This window comes from Takifugu flavidus, chromosome 1, assembly GCF_003711565.1.
Source record: "Takifugu flavidus isolate HTHZ2018 chromosome 1, ASM371156v2, whole genome shotgun sequence".
Taxonomy (NCBI): domain Eukaryota; kingdom Metazoa; phylum Chordata; class Actinopteri; order Tetraodontiformes; family Tetraodontidae; genus Takifugu; species Takifugu flavidus.
Window position 1 is genome coordinate 2,475,831 of NC_079520.1, and position 23,297 is coordinate 2,499,127.

General features: G+C 47.1%; 1 protein-coding gene across 4 annotated transcripts; it reads right to left on the bottom strand.

Annotated features, from left to right (window-relative positions):
* Positions 1-36: 36 nt before the first annotated feature.
* On the bottom strand, positions 37-17,695 carry LOC130528969 (radixin). 4 transcript variants are annotated; one of them, XM_057038863.1, is made up of 16 exons: positions 14,392-14,481; positions 14,126-14,249; positions 12,090-12,190; positions 6,578-6,661; positions 4,954-5,049; positions 4,696-4,818; positions 4,419-4,570; positions 3,913-3,996; positions 3,481-3,627; positions 2,723-2,819; positions 2,481-2,644; positions 2,177-2,307; positions 1,951-2,111; positions 1,689-1,781; positions 1,163-1,372; positions 37-1,068 (listed from the first exon to the last, which is right to left on the bottom strand). In XM_057038863.1, exons 1-16 carry the CDS (start codon positions 14,464-14,466, stop codon positions 904-906), a joined length of 2,007 nt encoding a protein of 668 aa, XP_056894843.1. In that variant the 5' UTR covers positions 14,467-14,481; the 3' UTR covers positions 37-903. The 4 variants fall into 4 exon arrangements, with proteins under 4 accessions (XP_056894843.1, XP_056895078.1, XP_056894920.1 ...); XM_057039098.1 differs by lacking the exons at positions 14,126-14,249; positions 14,392-14,481 and adding an exon at positions 17,508-17,695; XM_057038940.1 differs by lacking the exons at positions 14,126-14,249; positions 14,392-14,481 and adding an exon at positions 17,287-17,695.
* Between the last annotated feature and the right edge of the window lie 5,602 nt (positions 17,696-23,297).

A 23,297-nucleotide genomic window follows, 5' to 3' on the forward strand; every position in this document is an offset into this window, starting at 1 on the left:
TATTAAAAAAATGACTGTCAGCATGTGAAACCAAGAGCAGATCCAAAATTATTCAGCCTTTTTATTGGATTTTATAACAAAAACTGCAACATCCGATCTTAGTCAGGACCCACTGTTGGAAATATAAATTCTGTCTTTATTATGGGCCAAAATATATATATCTGAACAACTGTATTGAATTACGAATGTCAGCACAGTAAGATTGTAATATTGTCAAATTTAGTTTGCATATCGGCTTGTTGACAACGCCCAAAGAGGCAGTCGTAAAGCTAAGTTAGCAACATCAACAAACAGATCGACGACGGCGACAGCGCTGAAAAATATTAGAAGATTGGAAGGAAATAAGACAAATAAGGCGTTTTCTATTTTCAAAAACAAATTGTTCAAATTCTCCAACTGAGGACGAAGGAAGTAAAAGTAAGATACAGACATTAAAGCTTTAGCAACAAACGTGCTGGCAACATCAACAAGCTACAAATTGCCAATTTAATTTGCTGCGTTAAAAACACGGCCCCAAACTAAATGTGTCCAGTTCCCCAACAGTTCAGTTATCTTCTACGCAAGCTTTCAAACTGTCCGTCAAATAAAAAGGAAAAGTCCATCTCTGAAAGGATCTGCTGCTGCTTGCTAATGAAGATGTGTGCTTTGTTGGTGGGGTGGGGGTGGGGGTGGGGGGGGGCTCTACAAAAAAAAAGCAAGTAGCGGTGTGGTTGGCCGAACTCTGCTAGGCTTTGGCGAGGCTGAAGCTACAAAGCCCATTAGCCGTTCTCTCTCCTGGATAGAAAAATCAAGCAGGAGCGCCTGGAGTGGCAGCGGTTTCTGGGCCTTGCAAAGATAGTGAGGCGTTGCCATGGCAATAACACTAACTGTCTCTCATCGTCACGTCCGCCGTTCCTCCCTGCTTTACATGGACTCGAACTCGTCGATGCGCTGCTTGGTGTTGCCCTGGCGGATCTGACGCAAGGTTTTGTACTTGTCTCTTCCCGCCTTGACGTTCTCGGCGTGCAGCTTGTCGTTCTGCGTGTTCTTGCTATCGTCGCGAGCTTCTGCCAACTCTGAGGTCAGAGCCTGAAGAGAGGGCAGAGAACGAGAAGGTGAGGCCACTTCATCGTGGACCCCGCGATTACTGAAGGTAACGAGGTCGTGGTTTGTGTTACTCTACCTGCAGCTGTTTCTTGACCCGTTCGTTCTTTTGAGCTTCGGTGATGCGTTCTTCTTCGCTACGGTGGCTGGTGACGCCCTCGCTGAGGAGCTCGGCGCTCGCCTCGGCGTTGGTCTCGTCCTGCTCGTCGTGCTCCGGGGCCGGCGGGGCCGTTACGGCCGTCTTCAGCTCCTCCCTGGTCTTCTCCAGGTCGTCTTGTGCCACCAGAGCCTGAAATGAAGAACCTTTACTGACAGCTCATGATGTTCTGCTTGTTGCTGATGTAAACAACATTCTATTCAACTAAAGTTCTCTCAGTTTGTCTATAGATATATTTCTGCCTTAAAAGAATAACATACTCTGTAAATTTACGCTCCCTTTAGGAAAAATAGGCGTTTTGCGGTAAACAGCGCCCTCTGGTGGTGAAGACGAGTAGTAAAACAATTTAAATCTACATATTTTTCCGGTTTAAAGGCTAAATATTGAAGAATGGAGAACCTACACGTCAGTCATGCAAGAAAGCAGATACAACTGGGGGTTACATTACTTTGTGTTGCCACTCAGTTGCTTCTTCTTCTTTTTTCCTCTTGGCCTCCTCTAACAAAGCAATTTTGGCAGTAAACTCTGCTAACTCAGCAGCCTGTTGAGTAATAAAAAAAACAAGCTCTCTCAAAAGTGATTCACGGCAGGTTGCAGCATTCCCAACGTGTTCATTATTCACGAAGACGTGAAACAGAAACACACTGGAAAACATTCGTTTCAAAGTAGCTATAACGTATTGGGAGTGTGGTTGGTGTGTGTGTAGCTACCAGCTGTTCCTGGGTCTTCATCTGATCAGCCGCCTGCTGCACCAGGGCTGTTTTGGCCTCCTCCGCCGCCTGCTTCTCTTTCTCCAGCCGCTCGGCCTCCTCCTTCGCCCGCTTCCTCTCCTGCTCCAGCTCCAGGGCCTTGCGGGTCTGCTGCTCCAGTTCTGGGGCACAGGCTCAGACATGAGGACCCGGAGCTGCGCTGCTCGGCGGGACGTTGCGCTCGTACCTTTCTGGGCTCTCTGCGTCTGCTCTTCGATCTGCCTCAGCCTCTCGATCAGCTCGTCCTTCTCTCGCTCTATCCGCTCCTTCTCCTTCTCGGCGTGCTCACGCTTCTTCTTCTCGTTCTCCAGCTGCGCTCTGGAGGAACAGAAGCGAACGCTCAGCTCTTTCTTGCCTCTCCTGATTATACAAGCCACCGCTGGGTCGCTTTAAATACCGCGTGGTATATTCTTTTTATCTTAATTTAAAGCTTTTATGCCTATATTTAATTGTTAGGAATGATTCAGAGGCTAGCAGTAATGATCTTGCACCTCTCCATCTGTTTTTGGTGCTTCTCCTCTCTGGCCTGAGCCTTCATCTGCTGCACTTCAATGGTGTCGGGCTTCCTCCTCCTCATGTACAGCTCGTGGTTTCCCATACAAAGCGCCAGGATGCGCTTGTTGATCCGCAACCGTGGCGCGTAGAACACAAAGTCCTACGTGGTGAAAAACATGGTGAATATATGCGGGGTGGTTTAAAAGCGTGACCCGCCGAGCGGCGGTCCAACACCTACTGGAGCTTTCTTGTCGATGGGCTTGATGACAAACTTTTTGTCATTGAAGGAAATGTTTCTGATTTCGCTCCAGGGGAAGCCGATCTTTGGTGACAGCCTGCGGTGACAATCCGAACAAAGGTCAGTTGACAGTTTATTTATTTCTTTGATTCGTTTTTAACTGTTTCTTTAGCGGTTCTCCTCGGCACCGACAGATGGCGCTGTGGTCTAATTGATGGTTTATGGAGTCACTGAAGAAGCTGATTTGAATACCAGCTCTACGGGAAAGGTCAAAACCTTCATGTGACAAGCTTTTTGACTTAAGAGAACCAAATGAAATATGTTATCACTTTAACTTTTGAGTGATCTGCTTTTAATTCAAATGAAAATGTATTTGCACAGCTGTCGGTGACGCAACAACAGCAGGAAATCTCCCCAAAATAACCGGGACTGGGACTTTTTTTAGTGATTACTGTAGCCTCTCTTTATTCCTCTTTTTTTCTGCTCAGTGCTGTTCCCACGACTGTTCAGATGAATCTAAGTTACCCTTCCCTCTCTGTCAGCTCTAGTCCGCATGTTCAAAGGTAAACTTGCATTTCTATGGAAACGGAGCTGCAAATAGGGCGGATTTGGTTTCGGTACTGCTGCTTGCTCTGACGCCATCGGAGTGTGAGCTTTGTATTCGGCCTGTGACGGCAGCAATTTATTATTTGTCCTTATCCATTAGATGACTGAGGTGCTTTTAATGTATTCAGGGATGATAGTGTTGCCATGGTTACTTGTCTTCATGTTCGTAGATGTTGAGTCCAAGGGCGTCGACCCCGAGCCACAGTTCTGTGCCCTTCTTGTTTTTAATTTCAAAGTAGTTGACGCCGTACATCTCCAGGTCCTGAGCTATCTTCAGGTATTCCATCATTGCATCCTCCCTACACACACACACACACACACACAGTCAGGATTTCCAAATTTTCAAAAATTTCAAGCATCTACTGCTTTATCTCTCTTGCAAACGCACACTTGTATTGCTATCATTGTGAGGACCTTTACATTCCCCGGGCATTTTTCCACCTCCCCCTCAAATAAACGATAACCCCGAACTAAACCCAATTCTGACCTTAAAAGAACATATATCTTGACCGTTAATCGAACCTTTGAAGTTGTGAGGACCAGCCAAAAACAGAACGTGAACAAGAACGCACACGTACACACACCTGAGCATGCTTCTGTGCTCCTCGTGCCAGGTCTGTATTCTGTCCTCCCACTGCTCCTTTGTTAGTTTGTGTTGCTCCAGGACTCTAAGGGACGCATAACAAGAGCAAAATCACGAGCAAAATCATTAAAAACCATAAAACTGGATTGGATTGGTTAAAAATGACAAATTCTCACTATTCTAAAGAGCTGAGGCTGCATGAAGGTAGGCAGAGGTGTCTGTCAGTTCCGTGCAGTAAAAATTGGAATGGCAGTACAGCAAAGGTCCCTAGCATGGTGTGATGTACTATAAAAGCGTACATTCCTTCAGCTCTTTATACTTCCTGCCTTCTTCACCGGGTTTTATATGAACACTTTCCTCTTAAATTAGTTACAAAATCCCCAAACACAGGTTCAGACCAGTCAGCGCATCTCTCTACATGTTGCGTAATCGTTCGTGATGTCACGGTGGCATCGTCTGAGTCACATGATGTATGTGTGTGTGTGTGTGTGGGGGGGGGGGGTGTACCTTTGTGGGAGCAGGCGATCAGAGGCCAGGTATCCGGGCTTGTGGAGGTCTTTGTTGTAATCTCCGTATTTGGCCTGAACGGCGTAGGAGGCCAGTAGAACAGCTGTCTCTGGAGGACAGTAGTTCTCATCGTTCAGGATGGCCTCTTTAACCTGCACACACACACACACACACACACACACACACACACACACACGGGGTCCCAATCACATTATAAATGCCAGTGAAAGACTGGTATCAGACGTTTAAAATGCAGTCACCTACAGTAAAACTGTACCTGCAGGAAGAAGAGTTTCTGTGTGATCTCCTGGATGAGTTCCTCTGAAACATCCTCTGGGAAGAACTTTGCCCTGAACTTAAACTGCAGGGGATTCTCCTTCTTCACGTCCTGCTGGGTCACCTGGAGAGAAACACCCCCAAAGAACACTCAAACTACTGTGTCTTGAATAAAGTTTGTTTTCTTCTCAAAGTCGGGGAAGAGATTGTGACACTAAAATACACAGGAAGGGATCTGAACAACCTTTTGGGGTCTCACCTTCTTGTTGAGTTTGAGCCATGTGCTGTAGCCTTTGCTGTCGGTGTACTGCAGACCAAAGAACCAGACCTCCCTCAGTCCCACCGTCTTCACCACCTGAAACCACATAAAGAAGCTCTGAGCAGTGGTTTTAAATCAAAAGCTCGACATTTCAGCCAAACTGTCAGCAAAGTTTTGAACAAAAGTTGCGGAATTAAAGTTCTCGTCCTTCCAAAATGAGCGGAAAATACAGTGAGCTGCTGTATAAAGTTTGATCCTTCTGAACTGGGAGTTTATTCTATTTGAATGTAATCTACAAATAAAAACACACCAACACAGACTCACATGGTTTGTCACTGGGAGACAGATAGAGAGCCGGGGGCCCCCCCGGGGGGAGGTGGCTGCTTTCTCAGACTCTAATGTGATTTACACAGTCAATACAGCAACACTCACTCTCGTGTAATTAACTACCCCTCAGCCCCAGACGTGGTGAAGCTGCTCACATAAACACGTTAAATACCCGTGTCCCTCAAACGTGCATAAATGCAAATACTGCAGGCAAAACCAGCGACGCGATGCAAACTGCTGCAAGTGTAACGCAGGAATAAATCACATTTACATGAGGACAAGCACGCGGGGGCCCCCGGCGACGCCGGAGATCCGGCGTGCTGCGGCAGCTCCGCGGGCGTGGCGGGATTTAAAAGCAAATCCTAAAAATGTGATTAAATAATACAGAAATATCAGGATGGGACGAAACATGAAAGTGACAGAAAAGCCCGGCTCGGCAGGAGGTTTGGAGCGTCCGCGGTCTGACGCTTACAGGCTGGTGTCTGGCTTCATTTGATTATTGTGTGTGTGTGTGTGTGTGTGTGTGTGTGTGTGTGGTGTGTGTGTGTGTGTGTGTGTGTGTGTTTGACCAGGCTCAAGGCCCAGGTCTGGCCTCTCCATCAAGCACAAGTTTCCACCAGACACATGGTCTCTGAGATAGTGGAACAGTTGATCACGGTGGAACTGCGGCTCTCCTGAGGAGTCTGGGGTCAAAAGGTCAAGGAGAAGATGATGCAAGAGGACCCGACGCACAAGCGTCCGAGCGCCACCATCGTCAAACCCAGGGGCAGCTGCAAACCTATAACCTTCCGCGACTTTCCCACTGAAGAAGCTTTGAACGGTCCAAATCTTGCTGAAGACGATGGGAAAAAATCCCCCACAAATTGAAATTTTCTGTCTTTTTCTGTCTTTTTCTGTCTCAGAGCTCCTCGTGGCTGGAAAGTTCTCCGCTCTGAGCGGGGACTCTTGGGGAGAAACACACGTTCATACCAGCACGATGCTAATTTGATCAAAGTTCCTTCAAACCAACCTTTCATTTCATCTTTGGACAATCCTGAATGTTGCCCTTTGACCTCCCCGACACACTAACGACCCACAGGCCCGGCCGACACTCATACACTCATGCTGTCCTCACAGTTTAAACAAAGGACGGTGTGTCTGTCGTCCCCATACGGAACCAGGCCGGACCCGGACCCAGCCAAGCACCCACTGGCACTGGCACTCCCTCTGCTCTGCTTCTCATTAGTAATGGATAACAAACGGTGATTCTTCCAGAGTTCCCTGGAAATAAATGAATAAGCACAAATGTTGCTCTTACCTGGTCAAACAGCTGCTTTCCTGTCGTGTTGGGCTGGATGGCGAACTCCAGCTCTGCGTCCATGGTGGTGACGCGCACATTGATCTGCAGGGAGGGACAACGAGGGGTGAGAACTGGCCTCCTCGTGTTGATACGCGTAATAACCATATCATACCATATAGCACATAGACACCATAAAATAAATCCTCAAGTAGAGAGGATGAATAATCTGTACTAACTCGCATAGATCAAGAAAAAGAGAAAAGAAATGAGAGCGAGACAGACAGACACACACACACACACACACACACACACACACACAGACAGACAGGGCGAGAGTACAAAATAGATGAACAATGGTCAAGAGGATGCTCATAACTGCTCTTTTGTGTGAAACAGCTACATCAGTGTGTGTGTGTGTGTGTGTGTGTGTGTGTGTGTGTGTGTGTGTGTGTGTGTGTGTGACAAAAAGAGGAAAGTGGGGACGAGACAAAGCCTGAGGTGACCAAAGTGCATCAATCACCAGAAAGCAGCAGTCAAAAAAAGACAATCTCAAGTGACCTGAAAAATTCGATACAAAAACACCACTTGGAGCACACCCTGGAGCACGCACACACACACACACACACACACACACACACACACACACACACACACACACACACACACACACACACTTTAGGACTTCTGCCATTGTGGGGACTTCCACAGACAGAAAATAACCTGGGCATTAGTCTAAATTTAACCAGATTATAACCAAGTCTTGACCCTCACACAGACCTTTAAGGTTGCCCTGTCTTCCTAAAAATATCCCCACTTTGCTACTGAAATGTGCTGTGTTGCCGTAGAAAGGAAATCTTTAGTCTTCTTATCCATATATGTTATAAATATGTTTAATAATAAATCAATCAACTTGATTAGGGTTTAGGGTTAGGGTTTTTGTAATTTTGTAACAGTATTGATTAAGCTACCGATCAAATGGACAATAAGATAGAAGCTCATACCCAGCAGAAATCCAGTGTGTGTGTGTGTGTGTGTGTGTGTGTGTTGTGTGTGTGTGTGTGTGTGTGTGTGTGTGTGTGTGTGCAGTCACGCCATTGGGAATGCAGCCATATGCTGCCTCTGCACAGAATATTAGAACGCCGCATTTCTTCTCATTGCAAACGTATTGTTGCGCGTCAAGTCCTGGCTGATAACGTCTCCACGGCAACACCCTTGTGCTTGACTATAATTGAGCTTCTCTCCTGTGGCTGCTGCAAGGCATTCAGAGGAGGGATTTAACTCCTGCCAGGATCACCTTGGCACGATTGACCCCTCCTGAGCCGAGAAACAAGCCGGACCGGTCGAAGAGGCAGACGAGAAGAACGTGTGAATATCGGTTCTCTTAAAGTCCGACGCAGAAGTGAGAGATGCAGTGAGAAAGCGGCATGTCTTCCAGATGATAGCAGCAACACGATGGCAGATAACAGTCGCGCGGCCGCTGAGAAAATCCCCTCAGTGTTCACATGTTTCACACATGCAAGATAAGGAAAGAGGGACCGTGCCGTCACATGACTTCACACTGGTGTGTTTCTATGAACCGCTGAGTTCTGGTCCAGTCAGTCAATCCTGGCAAATCCAGGTTAAATCGTGCATCTACGGTAATAAACCAGGACACACGTCCAATTATAGAAAGGCATTATTCCCTCGGAAGCTGAGTCCGGGCTGCTTACTGCGTCTTGCGAGCCGTGAAATATTAAACAAACGTAATCTTTTTTTAATGAATCCTCCCGCAGCCGTTTGAATGGAACCGAAACGGAGGAGAGTTGCTCTTAAACACAAGTAAATGAAGGTAACATGTGCACGTGAGAGGAAAGAACTACGGCCAAGCTGTCAGTCGGGACATTTTGGCATTAAAAGATGTTCTGAATTAAAATAAGTACTTGCAGTTGGTTTAAGCCACAGATCTGCAAAGGTTCCACCACTACTATGCTTAATAACACGTAATAATGTGTCAGATATGATAAACGCAGCGACAACCTCCGATGCTGCAGTTTATTATGTAAAAGTCAACGAGGGCGTCAGGATTGGAGCTGCTGTGTGTGGTTGTTCTGTTGCTTTAGAATTCAGGAGGTTTTGCATGCGTGTGTGTGTGTGTGTGTGTGTGTGTGTGAGCTGGCTGTGTTTACCAACATCCTCCCTGTTCCTCACTCCGAGTAGTGACAGCTAAATAGTAGCTTAGCGTGTTGAGGCGGAGGCCACCCACGCCTGCCGCCCACCTGCCGCCTGTGTGTGAGAGCGACGGCGACTCAGACGGCCAAAATTAAAAGCTGATGGCAGCTAAGCTGGTTAACGGAGGCTTTATCGCCGCCCATCCTAGCGTCTGCTCGCCACGGTTCCACTCATCACGCATCACTTCCTCTCTCCACACCTCTGCTGTTTCGCGCGCAAATATTTCCTCTTCAGAAGCCTCTCCGCCGCTCTTCTTTCCCTTCTTAAAACCACTTCCGACTCCGCTTTACTGATTCAGACAGTTTCTTTTTTTTTTTTTGCAAACTCGATCCCGCGGCGCCGTGCACGCGAGAGCTTAGAACAATGTCAGACAGATGTCTGAGCCCGTTCGGCCTGAAGAGGAGGAGGAGTTGGGACACGACCTGATGTGTCAGCAGATATGTCTTGTTTTTCTATCCCACCCCAGTTTCTGCCTCTTTTGCAGAGCTGTCAACCTGTCACTGTTTGTCTGTTTTCAGTAAAACCCTTTGGCTCGAATGGATTCGGTCCGGCCTGGCCTGGCCTGGCCTGGTCTGGAATGGCCTGGGCTGGCCTGGTCTGGGATGGGATGGGCTGGGCTGCCTCCAGACTTCAGTATGTTTGCTGAGCACCACTTTAAACGTTAATGTTGTTGCTTCAACATTCCATTAAAGCTGCATTTAGTGCTCAGTGGGGGGGGTGAGGTGGTGAACTTCACACTCTCCCTCTAATTAGATTTAGTGACTTGAATAATTCCCATTATATAAATGAAAACAGTCCTTTTAAATATTCAAAAGCCCCCGAATTACCTCCTAAGACAACATCACCAGGAGGGGCAACATGTGCAAAACGCAGAGATGAATCAATAATGCACGATGTCCCATCACGTATCACACCCTGGAGCACGCACACACACACACACACACACACACACACACTGGGTAAACACACACGCTTAATAAAACATCTGAAGACAACATGGTGCGGGTGGAGGGATTTCATGTTTTCTGTGTTGTCTATGTTGCTCCTCATTAGAACGGCCACATTAGCTGTAATCCGTCAGTTTTATCTGGACAAACAAGCTGGTGCTGTTGGTTAAAAAGGGCCCGACGTCTTGAGGGTTTAACGCTGTAACTTTTCTGGATCCCTTTCAACATGGCGCTGGTCTGAATTTAATGTAATCGGACTCTCGGGGAGCCCAACTGTCAGGTGAGCGCAGAGCTCCTGTGGCAAAAGTCACATATGAACAAAGTCGTTAGTGTCGTACGTGTAAAATTCTCTGACAGCTGCCACATTAACGGGAGAGTTTAGTCAAAACTAAGACGTTCTGGCCTTAATCTGCCGTCATCGATGCACCTTCACAGACCCCGACAGCGGAGCCTGAAGACCGCCTCCCATCGCTACCTTAGCTGTGATTGAGTCACCAGAGATGCCTCAAATTAGGTTGTGATCATGAGGATTTATGTGAATTTGAATCAAAGCGGGTAAGAAGGCTGCCATGAACACCGAGTTCAGGCAGTAGTTCAGACGCACAGTAGCTCCGGTTCACCCTCTGACCCTGGTTATCCTGCTGACACGGACAGCGTGCACATCTCCAGAGGTGAACTGCAGCCTGGAGGAGGTTTATTTACCTACAAATTCATGTTAATGGCGTGCCCAAGGCTCTGGTGGGGGGTTTACAGGCCCCACCTGCAGAACCAATCTGTTCCCTGTCAATCTGATTTCTCTCTGTTCCCTGTTTTATTTGCCTTGTGTTGTATTATATTAGCTAAAGAGGCCAGTGAGGTGATTAAAAGCATGTCCGGGGGGGGGGCTCAGCTTTAGCTTTTAATCCGATGTGACATTTAAGTGTTGTTAAGGCCGAAACAGCTACTGAACGCACAGCTGAGACGGTGAAAGGGATGATGCGTTTACTGTCCCACTGCCGGGCCTGACGCCGAAGCTCATCCCACCGGGGTAACCGGAGTGGAAGTTCCCCTCGAGGGCGGCTCGGGTGTCATTTTTTCTGGAGTGGATTTGAACAAAGTGCCCGTCACTCAGCCCTCGCTCCCAAATCCGCTTTCATCCCTTTGTCTCTGTTTATCCCGCAGCCTCCTCCCTAAACTGGGTTTCACTCCTGAGGCTCAGGAGCGACGCATCTTCCTTTCCAGACGTTTCCCTCTGATTTATTCCAGCCGGCGCGTAAAAGTTAAAGAATCTAATTTACTTATGTTTTAGAAACACGATCCCACTCACTCCAGCTCCTCTGATTCTGATGGTCTCCCATTCATCCCACCGTCCTCTCTTAGTTTGCACCTCTCTCAGAACCTCTCTCAGCCTCCTCCTCTCCCTGCTTTTCCATCACATGGCCCTGGTCTTTTTCCAGGAATTAGGTCTGGTCTAATTCCCCATTACTGAGATTGATGACCAGAGGCTCAGTGCAATCGCTGGCAGCCTGTAGATAATGGTGTGAGCAGCCGGGGAGAGCAGGCAACACCTGCGGTTCATCGGCCTCCAGCGATTTATTATTCATTTGCTGCGAACATTTCTGATTTAAAGTGAAGAATTGTGAAAATTGGCTTCTAAAAAAAAAAAAAGAATCAAACTTTCATTGCAGACTTGCCACTGAATAGATCGCAGCAGTTCCTGGAAATAAGGCAACGGCAATAAAATAAATAGCTTCAGGTCGACCCGACTAATCCTGTTATTAAAGCCGCGGCGCGAACACAGTCTATGTGTTTATGTCAGAGGGACATGAAAGCCCCCACTGTCCTCGGTCCAAAAATAGAGCCGAGAAAGCCCTCTTTGTGTCCGCCCGCTTTGACAGGACGCTTCCACAAAATGACCCTCTGTGTGTGTGTATGTGTGTGTGTGAGAGCGAGAGAGAGAGAAACAGAGAGAGCTTCCTGTAAGAATATTCAGCGATACCTTATTGCTATTATTTCCGTATCAGAGCCTGAAACTAGAGCCGCACGCATAGTTAACCTCTCTTCTCGGCCAGAAACTTGACCCTCCTTCAACAAAGAGCACAGCACCACTTTCAGCCAAGGGTGCAGGTTCACACACACACACACACACAGAGTCAGGACACGACCCTGATGTTTGGGGAGATCGTTTCTAATACTTCCAACACCACCAGCAACTTTGCCAAAGACGTTGCTTTGTTAGAATCCAGGAAAAGACAAAGGAAAAGGTCGTCTGTAGGATTAACAATGAGCCACAGATGCTGCACAGACAGACAACAGCAGTTCTGCCAAATTGTTCTGAAGCGTCCAGCACATGAGATTTTAATCCTTTAGGATTAAGGAGAAGCTGAGGTGCTCACCGGTTTGGGCATCTTGCTCCTCTCCCCGCCGCTCCCCTGTTGCTGAGGAAACAGAAAGAAATCGTCGTCCGTCTTCGTGCTCCTCTCCGGGGCACCAGAGCCTGAGAGCAGACAACAAATGCACCATTTTCAACAAAAACCTTCATTTTCAGCCTCGTTTTCAAACCCCATACACTTGAATAAATTGGTGTGTCATTACGACCAGAGGAACTTCTACACACTTAGAGGAAGGTTTTTGTGTGTGTTTGTCCACCTACCATTTCTAAAATGCCAGATAAAACAGATATTAGAAGCTCTGGCAGCTCTTTAGTTCTGCTAATCAGTTCCTCAGTGTTGAATATTGTGTTTGTTAGTCGGCTTCTGCATGTTTCCTATTGTTGGTGCGAGTGCGACCAGCTAAACTGCCCCCGGGGGAGATTTAGTTCCTGGCAGCGTTTCCCAGGTGGGTAGCTCCTGTAACTGTGTTCCTGTAACTCTTGCCTACAGTGCTGGTTGTTATGGGTGACATAACAGCAAAAAAGGTTAAATAGGTTTGTTCCCTTCTTTATTAAAATTAGCAAAACAATCCCCATGAAGTTAGCGGGGTTTGGAGCTGTTTTTGCATCTAGGCAACCAGCCTGGGAAAGTGAAAAAAGAGACGAACGTTGGAGGTAGCTGCTAACAGGAAGAGGTCTAAAAATAGAAAAGCAGAAATGATTTGTGAGATTTTCATTTCTACCGTTTGCTCCAGACTAGAGAACTTTTCAAAACGATGTGGAGCCTCACTCTGTAGCCAGTGACGTCACCTAGAAAATGGAGGCTAGTGTGAAAAAGCTAATTCAGAAGAATCTGAAACGGAGGGAGGAGTTGGTGGCTTCCCCAAAGGTGCCAGATCCTTGTGAGGGGACGGAAATAGACTTCTCAAATGTCAGAGCACAGGGACCGGGAATTCATTTCAAACTTTACCCTTCAGGTCTTCAAGTGCAAAATTTAAATCCTGAAAGAAATGCAGCTCTACCACTGTGTGACGCTGCTGTGGCTGGTTTCCAGTGAGACGTTTTAGGAACTCGCCCGGCTTTAGAGGAACCTGTTCACCTCAAATTTCATCTGGTATCTTTAAATGGCGGCAAAATGTGTTTAAATTGAGTAACGGACGCTATCATAGATGAGGAGCTGCCACTAATGGACTGAGAGAGAACGCTTCCATTGATCTGGTTGTTGCTGGGGAGGCTCCTCCTGGTCTACAAAGAACTGGGAACGTAAGGATGCCACAGCGTTGGTGTTGTAATAACACCTTAAACATCTGCTTTCATTTCAATTCCCCATAAAATGTTCTACTCGTTTCCATTTTCTACGTATTTAAGAGTGAGATTTAAATATTGAAATGTGCTGATGATTTCTGCTGCAAACTGCCAACTTTATAATCCCCATTAGAGATTGTACTAATCAGACATGGCCCCGCTTCAGGAAATTCCCTTTGATGTGCCACATAAGGGAGAGTTTCGTCCTTTAAAATCCCGTCGGAAACAAATCCTTTATAGGCAGCGTTCGCAATCCTGGTTGGCAGAGAACAGGCGGAGAACTGGAAACCAGAACAAAGGGAGGAATCCAAACAGAAGAAACACGGTTTCAATGCAAAGTGCCATCACTGATCTTTAATTCAGTTCATCGGATGCTGAACACGTGTCCAGTAAACGTCAGAAAACGTCTCCGCCTGACGCTCGGCGGCATCATGGCGGAGCAGAACAGAACAAGACCTGTGAAAAGATTTGAATATCTTTGACAGACAACTTGATACAGCAGCAGCGGCCGCGTATAAAAATAAAACACCACACAGACGTGGACGCGTCATCAGAACACTGAGGTGAAAAACACTATGATTTAAAGAAGCTGGAATCAATAACGACACACATGTGTTTTCTGGCGAGTTTATCAGCTGAGTCACCCTGCTGATGTTCTCCCTGATCTGAAGTGAGCGTGAGGACAAACGTGTCTGAAAGGGCGAAGACTGAGCGGAGGAATAGTTTAGGATTCAGAGCTGGTGGCGACCCACATACCTGCAGCCAGGAGATGCTGAAGACCCTGAAGATTAAAGTAACCGCAGCTCTGACGGCAACTAAAAGATTCTGGCGTTCTGGAGCTCCTGGTTCTGGATTTTTGCATTTCTACTTTGTTTTCATTCTGCAGATGGATCAGGTTGGTTCACCAAGGTGAAAGTGACTACTGTTCCAAATGCACACACACGCACACGCACACGCACACACACACACTGAGCTTTACAGTGTGTGTGCCCTGCAGCATAAATCTGCTGTTTCTCGTAAACCTGGATGCGTGTGCCTCCAGGGCCTGCTTGTGTGTGTCTGTCACTCCCAAATGGATGCAGCTTCCAGGTCTCCATTCATGCAGAAACAACCTCTTCTCTGTGCACGTCTCACTCTTTCATCCTCGTCGTTGGCTGTGTTGCACAGCAGGAGAAAAAAATAACAAATCCTGCAGGTTTTTCGGGATTTTCTACATGGATTTCACCTATTTTCCACAGTCAGTGGCGACGAGCTTCCAGTCATCAGACCGACTGACTCTTTTATCGTGTTAAACCAAAGCTGGTGGGAAGAAAATAACTGTGTTCAGTCTGCGTCTTCACACCTTCTTATCAGCAGCAGCTTTCCGCTGCAAAAGGCTCGTAGTTATTACACAGCAGAGACTCTGACACCTGTCACGGCTACGCAACGCAAGAGAACGCAAAAGGTCCCCTAAGCTGGAAGTAAAGTCGCACGTTGGATTCAAGACTGACACGATGGATGTGGAAATATATGAAAATGGTGCTTTTTTCAGTCTTCTTCACGAAGGTAAATACACATGTGGTACAAAACCGACAAAATGTGAGAAACCAGCCCCGAACAGCAGCACCGCCGCACCTACCAACTGTTGCAGCAACAGGAAATAGTAACAACTCTCTGACAACAAGGCTGTTTGTTCAACAGTGTCGGGAGGGAACGTCAGAGAGCACAAATGGCTGGTTCAGGGTGTCGATGCTGAACCCACACACACAGAGTGTCACTTTTAATTCCATGTTGTTAAAGCTGGGGGGGCTTTGGGCGGTAAGGAGGGGCTTCTTAACTCAAATGTTGGATTCGAGGACAGACAAATGGCAAAAATCAAAGGTTTCTGTGATAAAAAGAGGAGGAAGAAGAAGAAAATATGGAGCAACATTGTGAGCAAACCTCCAAGCTAACATCATGACAATGAGGACGATGAGAATCGATGCGTTTGAATCCAGAAATGGTGGAAAAGAGACCAGAAACTTCTCATTTTTAGAAGAAACTCATGAGGAATGAATAACTTTTATCGATATGACAGAATTTATTCCTGAGACTAAACAGACAATTAGAGAAAATGGTTGTGATTGCTCAAATCTGAGATGACGGCGTCATCAGTTCCTCTTTGCTGTTCTGAAATCAACACAGAAATGAGTCAAAGGCTGCTGATAATCCATGTAATTCATGTTTCCTCCATTCTTCACTGCTCATCAGGTCTAATTCACTCAGTCAGCGGCAGAGTAAAAAAGGAAAAGGAGGGAAATCAAACAGATCCATTGATGACGGAGGTGAGACGCTGAAGAATAAGATGAAAAAAAAAGCCAGATCATGCCTGTGAGTTCTGAAACGAGCCATTTTCATTCATTTGGCACAAGTCCATCAAAAGAAAGGTGATTATTAGACATACAATAATGTGATGTGATGTAAACGGGGGAGATATTTCACTATTTACGGGTTTAATCCACACAATTCATTCAGACATATGTAAGTGGATGCAAATACAAAATATCTCAGAATGATGCCACAGTGCAGTAAAGGTGTTTAGTTACATACATGACGAGCACTTCCTGATCTCTGCAGCCCAAATAATTGTTATTTGACTACATAAGTAAGTTGATCCGCCATAAAGCTGCATAATAAGAGAAAAGAGCCTCCATAATTCAGCCATTAACACCAGTATCGACCAGTATGACCTCACATTCTCCTCCCCTGGTCTACAGCCACCGGTGTGTTCAACAGGTTGCAGAAAATAGCTGAGAGAAATCTAAAACCAGCCATCAAAGCTATCTGATGGCATGAAGCGGACCGGCCTCTCTCTCAAATGAGTTGTAATTTGGTCCCTCCGCGAGGGGGCGGGGCCGGGTGCAACAGGAGGATTTGACCGACAGGCGTGAGAGCCAATAGAATCGCTCCTTTCCCGACAGCTGACCAATCAGAGGCCCCAGTTCCACGAAGCCGCCGGAGCGTCTGTTTGTGCCAGATGGACCTCCAGCATCATGTGTGGGCGCCCTAATGGCACCGAATACGGGTCTGCGCAAAGGCTCCACCGGCCTGCAATACAGTACTGCGTCATTAGCTGCATAAAAGTCTGTTTCTCACGTCTCTGACAAACAGGAACTAGTATAATTCACTCAACTCCTGCTGCTTCAAACCGGTAACCGGCGCCAGATTAAGCCTCAAAGCCACGCAATCAAAGTTGTCAGTGGTTTTAAAAAAAAGGAAGAAAAAAGAAACATAATAAACGGAATCTGAGCTGACCGCAGGCTCAGAGCGCCAACGGACACGTCACGAACGTCAACAGAGGGCCGTGAACGCGCTTATCGCCAAATGGTCCGTTAGCTGCTGCTGCTGTTCCAGAAAGAAAAGGCGCGCCGTCAGCAGCAGGAGCCGCTTCAAAAAAGTTGCAAAGCACGCAAGAAACATTGTTTCCGCTCCGAGCTCGACAAAAGAGCCGCTCGCTTACTTGCGGCGGGGGTTAAAAACGCACCCCCGGGACCCGCACGGACCCGGTAACGTCCACGCTCGAGCGGTGAAATAAACAAGGTGGACGAAGCGGGCTGGCGGAGAAAACTGTTGGGAATGCGTGAAAAGCAGCAGATACCCGAGTCGAGCCGACATTACGGTGATTATTTTGCACCTAATTAGCCCGCTTCTGTTGCGTAATAGCTGACACGGCACCGCGGCGCAAAGTGACACCGGTTCACTCACCCGTCCTGAAACGCGCAAGAAGCCGGAATGAAGGTAGAAATAAAGAGCCCCCGGCGGCACCACGGTTCTGTCAAATACGAGATAACTTGATGTCACCAACGCGGCGGCTTAGAAACACCGCGATCCGCTCCCGCAGCCAAGAGAAGAAAATAAATCCTCCCTCATCTGAACGGCTTAAATGAGAGCGAACTCACCTCGAACGCCTGGCTGCGCAGAGGATGCGTCCAACTGTCAACCCCCCCGCCCCCCCCTCCAGCAGGCAGCACTAGTTTTTATATCCACGGCGTGTAAAAATAGCGCCTGGCCGTCCTCTGCGCTGGTGACCGGACGCGCTGCGCGCTGAGACCGCTCGCTGCTGGAGACTCCTCCGCCTGGAGAAGAGGTGCAGACAGTCAATATGGCTGACCAACTTCACCGTTATGAGGCGTGGTGGTGAACCAAGTCCTGCGGATCCACCGCCAGCACCTCCCCACCGCACCTCCGTCACTGACGCGCCAGCGGGGAAGCCCGAGAGACCGAACCAGAGGAGCCCGAACTTTGTTTTATAGCCCGGAGGCGCTTCCGGCGGCCGCGTCAGCTCGCACTTTATTCGGGCGACGCTGGATGCGCTCGCAGTTACGTAAAGGCTGCGCACGTTGGTTCGGTCGTTTGGGTTCAGTCCAAACGAGGCTTCTCAACCCCAAACTTAGACGCGTTGGGGAGGGGGTGGCAAGCAAAAGGAACCCCCGTGTTTGACAACAACAGTAGCCATTTGGCTGTCAGGGCCGCCCACGGGGTGACGGGGTCCTTGTAATGGACCCCCCCCCCAGAGGTCTCATCTCCTTTACTGGCATTAGCTGTAATAGCTGTGACCGTCAGATCGTGGCTGGAGTTACTGTCCAGAATGGAAGATCTGGCTGTTATTTATTGATGTTTGTTGCCCGATTGTCACAACAAGCTAAACAAAAGCAGCTTTTGCCAAAAATATTTTTAAAAATAATTTTAGTAGCCAGTTCTAGTAAGGAATACAGTGGTGTATTATGTGTCACATGACCAAAAATAGCAATATTATTTACTGATATTTATGTGAGTGTATTCACGTGCTCTCGTCACAGAGAATTTATTTGAAAATCTTACTTTTTAGTAGAAATAATAAGCGTTTCCTCTAAAATGAAATGTTTAGACTCTTGAGAAATAGCCACGTGGTTCACTGGAGGTTATCTTTTGATTTTAACGGGCTGTTTCCGTTTCCTCTGAAGCGTCCTGATGATAAATACATGTTTAATCAAAAGTCTTGTGAAACAGGGATCACGTAGTCGTGAGGAGGAGAGGTCGGTGTGTCATCTTTCCACTGTGAGTCACTCTAATGCAGCTTTGCCTCAACCTGAAGTTATGAGGAGACATCTGTAATCACTCCACGATGCCAGTGTCTGAAATTAATAATTTTATCAATATCATGGAGCTCAGGAACACATAGGTAAACAACAAAGGCTGTTTTTAGGTTTGGTTCCATCAGTCTGCAGGCTATTGACACATAATGCAGCACCTACAAGGTTGATTCTCTTCGCCTCTGTTCGGTCTGTTCCACCAACACTGACACATTGACAGCTATTATCAATAACGGTTATTTTTATTTTATTTATGTTTTTCTTTGACTAATGAAAAACTATTTTATATGTGCATAATATGTAGAATGAACATATGTTCATATAAACACCTGTTAACTTTAATGCCCACATAAAGCTAGCTGATGACGTAAAACCCAGTGAGGCTGTTTCTTGCGAAACACTGACACCTAGTGGCCGTTTATGACCACGACAACAATAGTCCAAATATACAGTATAAATATGACCCGAAACTACAACTACTAACAACAAAAACAATAGTACTACTACTACTACTACTCCTACTACTATTACTACTACTACTACTACTACTACTACTACTACTAATAATAATAATAATAATAATAATAATAATACATATACACATACAGACATGCATATATACATAACGGATACTTGCAGTTCCATGTTTAATAAACATAACACTTGTCTTTTCATTTATTGAAGCTCAATTGTCTCTGTATTATTCGAGCGTGTTAGAATATATTATTTTCCTTAAACCTTCTGATGTTTCCACAAAGTGTCCGCAAGGTGGAAGCAAATCCCCAGTTTTGCGATCACCGCTTGTTCCCCTCGTTTATTTTGAGCCGTTTAGACTTCGGAGCGAACTCTTAGTATTAAAGTCAACAGAGGTGTGAGTTGTCCTGCGTTCACTATAGTAATAACGTGTTTGCACATGGAGGTGTTTGGGCAAAGTATGTTGAGGATGATAAATGAGGGTGAGAGCAAATAAAGGAGATGCGGAGCTGTGATTTGTCCTCCTGTCAGAGTCTGTTATAGAGTCATAGTTTGTTTCTATTTAAGTCGACATAATCTAATTGTTGCAGATGAAAGTTATTTTCAATTAAGAAATTCAACTATTCTCAGGGTGAACTTGATTTTATTGTGAGAATTGTTTAAAATAATGATGCAGCCTCTTATGTTTTCAGTTGTTGACGGAACAGACAGTAAACCCGTAGCTCCAGATATCATCTGGATTCTCTTGTCAGGTACACGAGCCGTGTTTGGGTGTCCAGTTCTGGCAGAGCTGGACGGGCTTTGGCTCTGCCAGCAGGTCACGTGATGTTTTCGTAGGACTTTCCAGGACTTTAGTTCTTTTACTGGACCAAACCTGATGCTTTACACAATTTCTACAGACTTAAACTGCTTTTCCTTCCTTCCTTTAATGTCCTTTTCCTCCTGCTAATGTATTTTGTAAAGGTTCAGGGTTTGGAATTTTAGACAAAAAGCAAGCTTTAGTTCTCCCCCATCAAAGAAAAGGTTCCTGTTCACCATCAGATGAAGAGAATCGGCCCTGGGCCCGTTTGTCCACAGCTCTCTTGTGTACCGAACCTTCCCACTTAGTTATGAAATATCATGTTGCAACCTGCAGCTGAAGTCCACCCAGAACTGAATCACCTGAGGTTCCTCCAAAGGTTCCTGTGCCCTGCTGAAAGTTCCGACAGCGCGGAAGTGTCACAATGAAGCTGAAACATTGTTCATCCGACCACCGTGCTAACTGAAATAGTGACGTCATCCGGCACCATCTCCTCCTCCTGGAGTTTTTACCACCACAGGACGGATGAGGGATTGAGTCCGATACTGTTCCCATAATCCTCCAGGGGTTACTGGCTATGATGGAATGTCAACAATCACTAAAGGCAGAATTTCTAGTGAAGAAGTTCTTGTACAACGAGCAGTTTGCAATTATCCCTGTAAAGAAGCAGCAATTAGACTTCAAATCAATACAAAAGGAGAAAACAACCTTCCCCGCTGAGATCACAGAGCTTTCGGAATCTTGTGGAAGGTTGTCTTCACAAAGGTTCCTGGGGTTTGGTGATCTACAGACGGCCCGGCTCGCCTCAGACCCAGTTTTCCTCACTTTCTAATGCACCTCGTCAGTCACAGCGACATGTGGCCCGCGTCGTATCTCGGCAGCGTCAGTGTTTCCAACGCTTTATATGGTGGAATAACAACTTCAAAGAGCTGTGGCCAGCAGAGCAGCGAGGGGGAGGTGGAAGGAAAGAAAGATTAACGTGAAAAGAGGATGAAATGGAAACTCAAAGTGACAAAAGGCAGGAGAGGAGGGAGCGAGCAGGCAGTAAATAATCTCCTCAACTCGACTCCAAAGCAGCGCCTCTGGTGTAAAAAGCAGGTTATCTCAGACACTTCTCTGAAGATAACTGGCTGAACGACGGCACCGTGTGGGTCAGGAAGCCAGGCAGGAAGTCCCCAGCGGTTCTGGAGCTCAGAAATGACCCCGGGATTACCTGGTCTTCCTATAGTTCTGGGGACTTTATAATGGTGGAAAGGCAGTTTCACAAACACGAATGATTTCCAGATGTGAAAATATTCCATATAAAACGTACGTCTCCTTCCCAGGTAAACTCGCCCAATGTCGTTGCCAAGGTCACGTTCTTGCTGCCTCCTCAGCCTCCATCCACGCTCTCCGTCCAACAGCTCTGACCTAATTTGGTATCGGAATGATAACATCGTCTTTCCTGGAAAGAGAGCGAGAGAGAGAAAGTCAGCACTTTGTTTGAGTCCATTTGCCCTGTGTGTGTGTGTGTGTGTGTGTGTGTTGTGTGTGTGTGTGTGTGTGTGTGTGTGTGTGTGGTGTGTGTGTGTGTGTGTGTGTGTGTGTGTGGGTTCAAAAACAAAACATCTATAATCATTGTGGACACATAAAAAGTTCCTACATCTCTTTAAACCCTCAAATCTCATCTGTCTTTCCAAAATTACCTATTTCTTTTTCTTTACTCCCCACGTGACGTTGGCTTGGATGTAATCCCACACTTTTTGCGTCATTTACAATATGTGTACGAAGGAAGGGCAGAACGCGCAGATTCTCGGTGTATGACGTGCGCGCAGCGTGCACACGCGCCTTTTTTAATCCACCAATGTAGGTGGCGCACAGATGTCCCCCCCCCCCCCCCATCGCAGAGGAATTTAAAAGACTTGTCGAACGCGAGGATGTAGAACAGCACATTTCTGATTAAACTTTGGGTTCTCTTTGATCCCCCGCTGACGTCATCGTGCTTGTTGATCGCGTCTGAAATGAGGGCAGTAAACTGAAAGTAGTGGGTCGGAACCGTCCCTGCAGACATTAACAGTGTTTCTGTTGTAAATATTTTACTAAAAAGAGGCGCAAGTTGCGTCATTTCCTGATGACGGTTCTATAAATTGGGTTTGTCGGGGGAGACCAGGGGGAGCAGCGGTTCCCAGAACGGTCCAGCTCTGGGCCTCTGTACCGGATCTTGCTTGGGTATCCTCTCGGTGCTCCAGTTTCCTCCCACAGTCCAAACACGTGCACGTCGGGTCGCTGCTACTGACGCCTCAGTGTGAAAGCTGAGTGGCCCAATGGATGGTGTCTGATGGACCGGCGGCCCATTGTTTGGTTGGGAATGATGGACATACAACACCTTTGGGGGGGGGGCAAACACAAATAAAACAAGCAGACCTGCTCCTACCCCCCCCCCCCCCCCCCTTCTGTTGATAAGGGCCTTTATTTTTCAAACATCATTTCTATCTTTTCTTTGGCAGCTGCGTGGACCCTGCAGAGTGCTGCAGTTACACTGAGTACTGTGTTTTTGTGTATAGATTTTATGTCCACACACACACACACACACACACACACACACACACACACACACACACACACACACCTGCATCTCTTTTGTTTCCTACTAAAAACAACATAACAATGTGAGAGTTTGGAAAAGCGTCCCGGCCGTGCCAAGAACAACACGTGTGGGGCTGCTGGAGGAAGAATTACAGACCTCCGATCTGTTATCGCCGGCTGAGGCTGAGCAGATGCCCGTTCACGTCTGGCTTTTTCATCGCGCCGCCGCTACGGATGAAGAGAAGGACGGTCGGCTTTGCTCCGGATTGGAAGTGGCTGTTGTTGCCGCTGCTGTTGTCTTCCCGCCTCGACCCGGTCAGCTGGGAGTTCAGCTCTTTGACGCTTCTAACTGAGACTCATGAGCGCCTCTTTGCTCCTTGTTTTCATTTCCACCGTGTCTCCTCACTCCGACGACTCCTCCTTTCCATGTTTTCTTTCCTCTGCAGACAAAAGCGGTGCCACGAACAATTAAGAGGATTAATCGCTTCAACCCTCTTTCAAAGCCGTCGTGTCTCGCTTTCCCCTTTCGTACAAACGGGGGCCTAATTTGCTGTCACGCGGAGGCGTTCACACGGTTCCCTCCGGATCCAACATGGCAGATGTTACCGTGGGAGTGATGCCGTCAGGAGGGCTGCGCTTGGCCCCTCGTATCCCCACGTGAGCCGGGGAGAAACACGAACCCGTGTTCGTGGATGACGTCCGACGCTGATCGGCTGCTGTGTAGGAGCGACCTGACGGCTTCTGGCTCAACGCTGCCATTCATCTTCTCCAGGAGACGTCTGCACGCACGTGCTCAAACCTTCACCCAGGAGCTGAGGAACCCTCCCTCTACACCCTGTTTACAGGTTTACAGCCAGGATCCATCCACTGTTTCATATCTGTACATTATAGCTAAAGAGAATATTATGTGTTTCCTACGTGGAGGCATGGAGCTGATAATGCATTTGTTTGTACGCCTTTAAATCACGTCGATCCCGACCGGAGTCGATCAGGATCAGAG